Source organism: Nicotiana tabacum, chromosome 4, assembly GCF_000715075.1.
Source record: "Nicotiana tabacum cultivar K326 chromosome 4, ASM71507v2, whole genome shotgun sequence".
In the NCBI taxonomy this organism is placed as follows: Eukaryota; Viridiplantae; Streptophyta; class Magnoliopsida; order Solanales; family Solanaceae; genus Nicotiana; species Nicotiana tabacum.
Window position 1 is genome coordinate 7,546,334 of NC_134083.1, and position 11,713 is coordinate 7,558,046.

At 35.5% G+C, this 11,713-nt stretch overlaps 2 protein-coding genes across 2 annotated transcripts; one reads left to right on the top strand and one right to left on the bottom strand.

Annotated features, from left to right (window-relative positions):
* The first annotated feature begins 782 nt into the window (after positions 1-782).
* Positions 783-6,336, top strand: LOC107797966 (lysM domain receptor-like kinase 3). Its single transcript, XM_016620891.2, has 11 exons — positions 783-1,716; positions 2,508-2,585; positions 3,453-3,752; positions 3,982-4,127; positions 4,219-4,308; positions 4,423-4,528; positions 4,611-4,762; positions 4,849-4,946; positions 5,032-5,179; positions 5,488-5,595; positions 5,874-6,336. Exons 1-11 carry the CDS (start codon positions 1,119-1,121, stop codon positions 6,036-6,038), a joined length of 1,989 nt encoding a protein of 662 aa, XP_016476377.2. The 5' UTR covers positions 783-1,118; the 3' UTR covers positions 6,039-6,336.
* Positions 6,337-6,592: 256 nt separating this feature from the next.
* Positions 6,593-10,164, bottom strand: LOC107797968 (clavaminate synthase-like protein At3g21360). The gene is made up of 3 exons (XM_016620892.2): positions 9,684-10,164; positions 8,795-9,048; positions 6,593-7,126 (listed from the first exon to the last, which is right to left on the bottom strand). Exons 1-3 carry the CDS (start codon positions 10,038-10,040, stop codon positions 6,766-6,768), a joined length of 972 nt encoding a protein of 323 aa, XP_016476378.1. The 5' UTR covers positions 10,041-10,164; the 3' UTR covers positions 6,593-6,765.
* Between the last annotated feature and the right edge of the window lie 1,549 nt (positions 10,165-11,713).

Genomic DNA, 11,713 nt, shown 5'->3' on the forward strand with positions numbered 1-11,713 from the left:
CTCTTTAAGGGTAGGGATAAAGCTGCGTACATCCTACCCTCCACAAGCTTCATTTGTGAGATTACACTGAGTTGTTATTGTTATTGTTATACTTTTAATTTACTATTGTCAATTCAACTTGCTTTAGAGTTGAGGCTTAAGGGCTACTTTCAAAGTAGGGGTAAGGTTTGCATACATACTATCTCTTCAAATTCTATAATGAGATTATACATAATTTGTTATTGTTGTTAAGGCGTAATTTTTTGTTCTTTTAGTTGTTTATGGTGAAACAAAAAGAAAAAAATAATACTGAGATTAAAACTATAACTGAATCAAACTAGGTTGAGTTTGAGGCTTAATACTTCCTCCGATAACTTTTACTTGTGTACTATATACTTTGCACATACCTTAAGAAATAATAAATGAAGTACATAATTTACTATGATACTTATATTAATTGATGTATATTTTTAATGAATTTGAAAAAAATGATTTGAAATAAATATTTAATACTGTGGGTATAGCAAAAAAAAAATTGACTTCTTTTGATATGCTAAAAGTGATAAATAAAATTAAAAATTTATTTTTTTGAATATTGGACAAGTTAAAGTGAATTGAGGGATTAGTTTGTTAATGGTAATGATGAGCCTAAGATGGTAATTGTGGTATCTTTAAAACAAGAGTCTTGGTCATTTAAACGTGGTGTACGTGGACAATTTCGATTCCTTTGGCTTTCATGAAAGTTCATTCTTACCGAGTACTACTAAATGTTATTTAATGTTTGATTAGCCACTAACTCAACAGTGGCAGTTTAGTCAGATGAAAAATAATGATATCCAGTTCTCTGAAAATCACTGTGATTTGCCTCTCTTTCCATTTTTTTCCTTTTCGGTTGTTTTTGCAGTATTCACAGTAGTAAGTTACCAGTCACTGAGTCAGTAACTTTCACTAATAAGCCCCAGTTTTCAGCCAATAACAAGACCCCCCCCCCCCAAACAAAAACCCCATACAAAACGCTCTGTTCTTGCTCTTAAGATTCAACTCTCTACAATTCTTTTTTCATGTTTCTCTTTAAGTTTTGCATCAGTTGCTGTTGACCCCATTTCATTAAATCTATCAAAGATTCAACCTTTAACACAATGGATCATATTCAACCAACTTTTCTTGCAATTCTTTGTCTGTTCACCATTTTTCAAACAATTCCTCTTTGTTCATCTGCTCCACTAAATTGTACGGACACAGGTCGTTTGTGTACTTCTTTCTTGGCTTTTAAGCCCAGCCCAGAAGAGACTCTACCAGTGATTCAAAGCATGTTTGATGTGTTACCTAATGACATAACTATTGAAGGCAACGGTAAAGGTTATGTTTTTATAAGAAAGAACTGTACTTGTGCTTCTGGGATCAACAAGTACTTGACAAATTCCACATTTACGGTTAGAAAAAACAATGGATCTGTGTATAATATTGTTCTTGATGCCTATAATGGGTTGGCTTATTTTCCCTCGAATTTTACAAGGGAGGCAAAGAAAGGGGCAGTGGTTTCATTGAAGCTCATGTGTGGTTGCTCAAGTGGGCTGTGGAATTATCTTATGAGTTATGTGATGAGAGATGGGGATACTGTACAGTCTATGTCAAGTAGGTTTGGGGTTAGTATGGATAATATTGAGACTGTTAATGGAATTGCTAATCCTGATAATTTCACTGTGGGCTCTTTATACTATGTGCCATTGAATTCAGGTATGAGCTTCCTTTCCCTATTATGACTTTCTTTTTTGTCTTTGATGATTTAGGACTTGGCTTGATTGATCTAATTGTGTTAGTTGTGGTAAAATGGGTGAGTTTCAATTTTGAACTGTTGTTCTTTTTTTGGTTGGGCGTGGGCGGGGGAGGGATGAATCTTTGTGCTAGAGAGATGTAAAGTCCTCTCATTTGTTAGAATTGTGAGAAGATCATCGACTATCTGATACTTGAGTCAAATTTTGAACACGAGAATGATGTTCAAGAACCTAGTGAGCTTTAGACTTTTTGCATTAATTAGCGGAAAGTTGATTAAAGTGGATATAATGGGAATTAGCTTGGCATCCGATGGGGCATGGCGAAAATCAGTTGCCTCCGATCAGTTAAAGAGTTTGGATTGAATTTATTAAGGGAAATGTGTATCTTGATGTGTAACATGCCTTATAGCATACATCATATAGTATATCGGTCTCAACAATGTATCCACTTGTATAGCACAATAATCATATCAAATGACTACTAAGTGTAAGGACGACGTTGTCTGAAGATGAGCATATAGGTACAGAGAAGTGAGAGGATGCTACTGCTGACAGATTGTAGTCTCAATGTTACGACTTCTTTACTTATCTATAAGTCCAATTTATTCTTGAGTGTGAAAGACTTTGCAAGATACTTCTATGCAACTTTGCGAGGCTCAATAACTATCTTGTATTTACTCATCGTCAATAGCTTTTCCTAATAAGTCTCTTTTGGCTAAAATTGCTATACTTCAACAACTGTTTGCTGTCCAGTTCCTGGTGATCCATATCCTGTGGAAAATCATACCGTTCCTGCTCCTGTTCCAGCACCTGCTGCTGCTGATATTTCAGGTATTATCAATTCTTCATAGCTTATGAGCGCTCCTACTTTCCTATTTGTTGATGCGTTTCAAGACATGCCATATTCGTTTGTAGATTTAAGCACAAGCCAAATGATTTAACTTTATAGTAGTCATGGCATGTCAAGTTTTTGTGCCTTTCTCTTGGTTCTCGTGAGGCAGTGTCTTGCGTAAATCTGTCACTGGAACAAGTGATCTATCCAAGAATTTGATTAGCATTCTGCAAGCTATTCTCTGCTAATGCAATGAAAAATCCAAACTTTTATTTGACTCTAAGGTTTCGTATTAGCAGTCGACTGAATTTAGCTTTATTCTATCACTGATTAAAAAAAAACATTTGCTTTATTCTATCACCAACTGTTGGCTGCTTGAAATCTTATTTATCCTTCAGCTTAATGTATACACCTCAGTTATGTGGTAAATGTCAAGCTCATATATTCCTTTTATGAGAAACAATAGTTTATTAAAAGAAAATGAAGAACATAAAGGAGGAGGACAAGGTTTCCTCATAATTAATAGGTGTTACCTCAACCATTTGTCAAATGTGTTCACTGTATCCATTGTATTTTTTCTGGCTTGGTGACACTTTGGATTCATAAAACAAATCATAGTAAATATTTCCCTGTCAGTCATTTGAATTCATCTATGCAGTAACCTTGTAATTCATATAATTTGATTTTTCCTTTCTATTTTGGTTAGCTAAGTTCTTTTCCTGCTACAATTTTTCTTCAAAATAGAAAGATCCTCAAAAGTATTTCCAGACTCCATATCTTGGTGGAATTTCCCACAAGAGATGCATTTTAGATGGCTACCTTTCTGTTGCAGTATATAATCCCCAAAAGTTCAATTTTGTCTGCAGAAATTAAGGAGAATCGTAGGAGTCATGCACTTTACTGGTGGATAATTGGGGGTTTGGGTGTTGGTCTTCTTCTCCTAATTGCCGTCATTCTTGCTTTTGTTTCCTGGAGGTCGTCAAGTTGTTTTTCCAGAAGTGAGAGAAGTCACACAGCAGGTTCAAACGAGAAGATTTCTCATAAGTTCCAGGTTCTTCGAAATACAAGTTTCTGTTGTGCATCAGGAAGGTACATCTGCGGTGATTCAGGGGACCAGAAAGAACCTAATGGAGAATCTAGTGACCAACAGATGAATATTCCAAAAGGTAGGAACATAGAGATGCATGCTTTTGCGGTCTTTCTATGACTGTAAAATTCCTTCAAAATTTTATGCACGAGACCAAGTCTTTGCTTCTTACATATATTAGTATGTGCGAGCTAATGTTCTAAAAGCCATCAAAACAAGATCATAAAGAGGGAAAGGTGTGTGTATTATGGTTTCACTATCATGCAGGACTTTTCGATATAATACTTTACTGTTTCGGCATCCTGCAGTTATAGGGACTGATGTCTTTGACATGGAAAAACCTCTTGTTTTCATCTATGAAGACATTCTATCTTCTACTGATGGATTCTCTGACTCCAATCTTCTTGGTCATGGAACCTATGGTTCTGTCTATTACGCCATTCTCCGCAACCAGGTTAATTTTTCTCCACTTCACCTATCTTGATACATTTCCTTTGAACGTGGCCTATCAACTTGCTTATCACTTTGAAACATTGACCTTTCAGGAAGTTGCAATCAAAAGAATGACAGCCACTAAAACAAGAGAATTTACTGCTGAGATGAAAGTTCTTTGTAAAGTTCATCATTTGAATTTGGTAATGAATACTGAATTTCACTGCAGCACCCTGAGTTTTTTTATTTTCAGATCTTGATGATAGTGCTACATCAATTCAAAATTTTGACTCCTGTCTTGGTATTATTTTGTCAAGGTAGAATTGATCGGTTATGCCGTCAGTAATGATGAACTATTCTTAGTTTATGAATATGCCCAGAAGGGTTCTCTTAAAAGCCACTTGCATGATCCTCAGAACAAAGGTTCGCATCTTCAAAATAACCATTTAGCTCAGAATTTATTTTGGTGAATAAGCTAGATGATCGGACCTCTTATTTTGTGTAGGCCATACACCGCTCTCTTGGATCATGAGAGTCCAAATTGCACTTGATGCTGCTAGAGGTCTGGAATACATTCATGAGCACACCAAGCCGCATTATGTGCATCGAGATATAAAGACAAGCAACATCCTTCTTGACGATTCTTTTAGAGCAAAGGTTTGTTGTTGTGCCCGGGTTTTGTCTTTTGTGGTTGTCAGTTTCGAACCCAAAAAATATCTCATTGCCTTTTTCTTTGCAAACAGATTTCAGATTTTGGTTTGTCAAAACTTATGGGGATAACGAATGATGGAGAAGCCTCTGCAACACGAGTTGTTGGAACCTATGGCTATGTAGCTCCAGAGTAAGCAACATAACCAGCAATAAGCAATAACACAAATTTGAAACTTGCTTCTCCCTGATTTTGTTTGTTTCTCTTGCTGTTGCAGGTATTTGAGGGACGGCTTGGCAACTACGAAGACTGATGTGTATGCATTTGGTGTTGTGCTTTTTGAGATGCTGACAGGGAAAGAAGCCGTCACCCGGACTGAAGGCAATGTGATGAAAACTGCAGAAAGACGTTCGTTAGTGTCCCTTGTAAGTCTAATTGCTCACTAACTGTTCAAAATTGAAGACCTTCCTTACAGATTCTATTTCCCAATGTTGCCACTTCTATTCTGCATGTGAGAACTCATTGTCTATTGTCTACACTGTTGTACTGTGTCTATGTATAGGTATACATAACACTGTTGTACTGTGTCTATGTATAGGTATACATAACACTGTTGTACTGTGTCTATGTATAGGTATACATAATGTGTATCCATAAACATATAAACTTACACACATTTTATATGCACGCTAGAAATCAATTATTGGCAACAACTAATGCTACATAATTGCAGATGCTGGCAGCTCTGAGGAACTCTCCAGACTCCACTAGTATGACAAGCTTGAAAGACCAGCTCGATCCCAGTTTGATGGACTTATACCCTTCTGACTGTGTTTTCAAGGTAAGTTGCAACTTTTACAATTACGTTTGTCAAACTTGTAGCAGTTCAATTTGTACCTCATCTACATTGAAACAGAATAATAAACAGTAGTTTAAGATGAGAATAAAATTTGCCCTGTTATTGTCCTAGGTTTTTATTTTTATTTTTATGGGGGTGGGGATGAAGTTTAGTTATTATGATAGTGACATCAGTGACTGAATTTCTAATGAGATTTCAGAGCTTGTTTCATTGTGTTCATTTCGCGACTTATTCCATCATTGATGTATTCATTTCGCTAGGTGGCTATGCTGGCTAAGCAATGTGCGGATGATGATCCAATATTGAGACCAGACATGAAGCAAGTGGTGATTACGCTTTCTCAAATACTCTTATCTTCTGTGGAGTGGGAAGCAACCCTTGCTGGGAATAGTCAAGTGTTTAGTGGCATTGTGCAGGGAAGATAAGTCCTGAGATTGGTCACAGAATACCAAATGAAGCACTTTCCTCACTTTTATGTACATAATAGTCATGTTATTTGAAGTCAATCTTCTCCATTTGACCCATTCTGGTCACTGCTTGTTATATCATTCTTTACAATGTAGCCTTTTGTTTTTATTTGTCTAGTGCACCAAGTAATTTCTCATATAGTGGATGTATTTTGTGATAATTAACGGGAGTTTAAGCTGCAGTTTTGTATTTAATATGTTGTACAAGATCTCAAGTATTATTCAAAATCGTTGAAGTTACATTACAATTCTTTTGCCAACGGGTTGTCTATTTACAATTGTGTATCATGGTAGGGTTAAGGGCAGTTTATTTCTTTCTCTTTTTGGGACAAGAAATAGAATATCCCATCTAAAAGTCCTCTGCTAGTTTGCGTCGGCGAAACGGGAAACCAGAAAAACCTACAAACATTTCAACTACTAACTAACTTGAAAATCCTAATAAGTTCTGCCCCAACCTATAGGGATTGTGATGCCACAACTAGAGGACTACTAGATAACAAATCAAGAACAGATTGAGTCAAACTGACAGAAATTCTTATGAAGTATAAAATTACCATAACATGATAATATCAGAGACAGAAAATACTAAGTTCTTCAAATCTAGCCATAAAAAGGACCAAATAGAAGAAAGACTATAACAAACTTCAGACAGGGAGTTTAATCCCTATCTTATATTGGTTTGCTTTTACTTGCAAAGTGAAGCTAATATGCGACGAGGTGGATTGAAAGGTTTCCTGGAGTGAAGAACAGCCAAATTATCAATAAGCAAGACGTCGCCTTTCTTCCATGGAATTGCAACACTTTCATCCTCAAGGATTCTTAAGCAATCATGTATAACTTCAGCAGGCAAAGGTTGACCATCTCCAAAAGTGACTGCTTTCACTGGATCATTTCTAGCATCTTTCCACCCGGTATATGCAGCTACCATGCTATTAAACCATATTTTCTGCTGCCTTTCTTGGTTGAATTTGATGCCTGGTATAGGCCCCATTACGGTTTTAACTCCATCCTCTATCCATTCCAGCTTCATCCCTAACTTTGCAGCCCTGTTAAATGTCATGCGAGTCAATGACATTGTACAATTTCATAGGGTATTGGGTTTCATAAACGACATTAGCAACCGATTGACCCTTCATCATAAAGGAAAATGTTGTACAAACTATTGGAGTTGAATGAAAGGTGGAACATTATACCCTCGCCGCTACGTAAAGTATTCAGATTAAGAACAGTTCTTTGGGAAATGGGTGCGAAGAGATCACTGCAACTTAAAGAAAAACAAAATGAAGATGAACAAAAATAACAACCTTTATTTCTTAAGTGGATTTTTCTAAGGGAAAAGTATAATGCAGGATAACTTTTCAGTTTTCTTGTCTTAGAGAAAATTCATGAACGAATCAGTTCTTATAGTATAGCTACTTGCAAGCAGAGTATTTTGCTTTGGAAAAGAAACTACTGAGCTGAACTATCCGTTTCCTCTTCTCCAAAGCACAAGAATCAAATAAGCAAGGTGAAATATCGATGCTTTATTTAAGTTCCGGAAACAGTCTCGTCCGTCACAAAAAGTTTGCCCTATCCATCTTTTTCTACCACTGCACACCAGAGTCTTATATCTCATGACCTTATGTTGTTTAAATGCTGCAGCACCTAAAGAGTCTTAAAGCTTCCACTTCTACAAAGCACTAGAATCAGATAAGCTAGGAAGCGAGGTACAATAAGTATATTTTATTTTAGTTCTGGAAACAGTCCAGTACCTAAAAAGGGTTTTTATTGAATAATGCTCATTTTTATAGTAAGCACCAATAAAGTTATTTTGTTTTGAAAGATAGTCAATTATAAAGTTGAAGATCCTCGATTAAAACAATCTTTCATTTTGTTTGTTTACTACTAAAGGTATATGGCTATACCTTTAATAGTAAAAAGACAGAATGATAGATTCCTTTAATCCAAGATCTTGAACTTTAATTGACTTAACTTTCCGAACAAATGCGCACTGTAAAATGAGTTTTCTTCCTTGAAAACTCTTTTAGGTTCGAGAATGTTGTTAGAACTAAAATAAAGCATTCATATTGTAACTCGCGTACTAGCTTATCTGATTCTAGTGTTTCAGAAAAAAGCTAATCAAAACTCTCTAGGTACCGCACCATTTGAACAACATAATCTAAGAGTTAGGTGACTGAAGTGGTTAAAAAGGTGGACAAAGGCAGGGCAATATTTCTGTGACGTATGAGACATTGCCAAAAAAAAAATTAGGCATTCATATTTTATCTCATCTACTTGCTTATCTAATTCTACTGCATCATTTGAACAATGTAATGTCATGAAATCTGCAAGTCAGGTGATAGAATTAACATCAACCACTAGCTTGAGAAGTAAAGACTTCAATGTAATTTCCTTCTCTTATTTGGCGTATTGAATAGTTGCGCACCATCTTTACCAGTTAACTTAAATCATTGCTTAGCAGTTAGGGGAGTATAAGGAAGAGGTTGAAAAGAACCCTTCTTCACCACTTTTCTTATATTTTATCTCTCCCTGCTCCCCCAAATTGTAAGAGTTAAGCTTTTGCATCATTACTGCTAGATTTAAAGTCAATAAAGAATATAGGTAGTGCAAGCAAGGTATAAGTTGACTCATCTAGCTGCTAAAACAGTGAAAAAGAATGTACTCCAAGCAACGGAGAGACAAGTTAAAAGAAAATATAGGAGCAAAGAGCGAACCTTTCTTCAGCCACGCTCTTGTCTTTAGTTAAAAATGTTGATTTCCAGCCTCGGCCAATTGGGGAAGAAGGATCATCATCTTCTCCTAATACCCTTATATAAATTAAGCCATGCTCTTCCAATCGCTCAACAAAATCAGGATACTTTCTTTTCATCTTCTCATACACAACATGGCTGAGCACTATTGGAGTTTCTCCTCCACTTCCAGGTTCAACATCACAAAAGAAAAACAATTTTGATGGATACTCGGGAACCTACTCCAAGAATATAAAAATTCCAAAATTAATATCCAATACAATTAACTAAAGAATATCAAAGAATCTTGACTCTTGATCTTAAAACATAGGGAAAAGGGTATTGATTTTCCTTGTATTGACAGTTGATAATAAGGGCTTTCTACTACTAGTACATGTTTTTATCCAATCTTGATCTAATAACCATCAATAAATCAATCAATTACACCTAAAATTCAAACTATCTTTTTTATCCATTCTGCTCTATAGGCTTTATAATTTTTCCATTTTATTTGATGATCTATCTCAAAAGAATGACGACAATAACATACCCAGTGTGATCTCACGAGTGGAGTCTGGGGAAGATGGGTATACCCAAACCTACCTCACCCTTACCTGGTGTGAGGTAGAGAAAACCAATTTACTAACTTTAAACTTTTCGTTATGAATTTATGATTTATAATTACACAAATTTCTGTGACTTATTTTAAACCACGAGTTTCAAAAATCTTCTTTTCTTTCTTAAATTTAGCTCCTAGTGAAACAATGTCGCATAAAATAGGACGGAGGGAGTAGTTAATACTCCTACCTTACAGGAATTTAGTAGAATAACAAAGGACAATATGTAAGTAAAGTACTAGTGATAGATCATTTACCTGAGCCATTTCATGATGAAAGGGAATTTTTTGATCAGGTGGGGACTCATTAGCGGTGAAGACACGGCCAAGAACGTTGGTACGAGGAGCAGCACCACCCACGTACGGCAGTTCCTCGTAGCCAAAAGCTTCAACGACATCATTAAAATCTGATGCCGAGTTTACAGGAAATCCCCTGATAAGAATAGCCCCAGATTGTTGGAGCAGAGAACCAAGCCATGGTTTTTGCTCTTTGATTATCTGTGGTAGTTGTGAGATAGTAGAGTTTGGGTTCGGAGATAAAACAGCAGGAAAGGGAACTCCATTGTAGTGCTTCTGTTGAGGTATTCCAACTTGGGTCAACAAATTTTCTGGCATTTTTTTTTTTTGAAGCTGCTGCTGCTGCTTTCTTTGTGTTTGTTTTGGCAAATTATTGAGTAGTGGTTGAGTTATATATGGAACCGTGCAGCGCCACGGCTGTGCAAATATTTCTGTCAGATTTCGGGTGAAAGATGTCATTGTTTATTGTACCTAAAAATACGTCCATATTCATTGCAAACGAATTATAGAAATCATGACTTTCAATTCTTGTAATTCTTGGAAGTTGTATTTACTTTTATAACACATTTATTAACCTTTTAAAGTTATAATATAATCACCTTGAACCTTATTACCCAAAACTTTTATAATATTTAAATATGTAAATAAGGATAAATTTTTAAAAAATAAAATTAATTCCTTCTTGATTATGTAAATGAACATTTATTTTGGACCAAAATAAAAAGATAAAATGGTCACTTATTGTGGACCAGAGGAAGAACTATTTTTACTTCTACTACTAATCAATTCATAATCAATAATCCGTCCAATTCACTTTGTTTGTCACAATTTAACTAGCCACAAATTTTAATAAAAAATAAGAATTTTAAATTTATGGTTTTTAATTATAAATTTTCTAAAATTTATCGTCTTATACAGATCATAATTGTGTAAGTATGTAACTACAAAAACTTTCATCAAATAAATATAAAAATATGTCATTTTATATCTGCAGATAGAAATACTAGTAATAAGTTAAAATTTGAAGGAAAAAAAAGGAAAGGTGAACATTTATGGTAAACAATGAGTTGGACCTCATCGTAATAATTGTGTCAACTGCGTCTTCCAACAGAGCCCGTTTGAATTGGCTTAAAAAATAACTTTTTAAAAGTAGCATATAAGTCAAAAAAACAATTAATTGGAATTGTCCACCTTATTGCTTCTGGGTTATTTTAAGTAATTTTTAACTTATTTTAATCACTTTTTAATTTTGCCAAACACAGAAAAAAACTAAAAAAAAAAGCTTAAAAACTGATTTGACCAACTTAAAAGTCAATCCAAAATATTTGGTCGTGAAAGATTCTTACTCTAACTGTCCAATTAGAATGGTAATAGAAAGATAATGCGGTATGGGCCTGTTTACCCGGAAAATCGAATATAGTTGAATTTATTAGTAGTTCTAAGGATATGTGATATAGTTTGACATAAATCGTACTAGAAGTGGAAATGTTCAGATTCTTGGCTATAAAAACGGGATATAAATTATTGAACAAGAAGAGTGAGTGTGCTTAGTGAAACAAGCTCAAAAGATTTATTCTTCAATAGATAGAAGTAGCCTTTTCTTTCCAATGTGTGAACCTCTCCTGTGCTTACAAGGATTCCTCCCTTTATAGTAGAGAGATCTTACTTTATTTATAATAAAAAATATATAGTGGTGAACCCATGATAAATTATCTCTTCCTCGATTTCTGCCAAGGTTCTCTCCCCTAGTGCGGTTGCAACGGCTCAACTCTGTGAGCTCGATACTGGCTCGAGCTCGGTATTGGGTCGAGCCCTCAGCCTTGGTTCTAGTTCTACATTCGGGGTGAATGTCAATCGGTCTGTGTACCTCTGACAAAATTCACGTTGCCTTGCGGTTTGATTTGGTCATGTTCTTGATAATGATACCGAGCCGATTCCTCGATCGGTCTTGGAGCTCGAGGCTTGTTTGTACTATCCTCGGAACTCGTCTC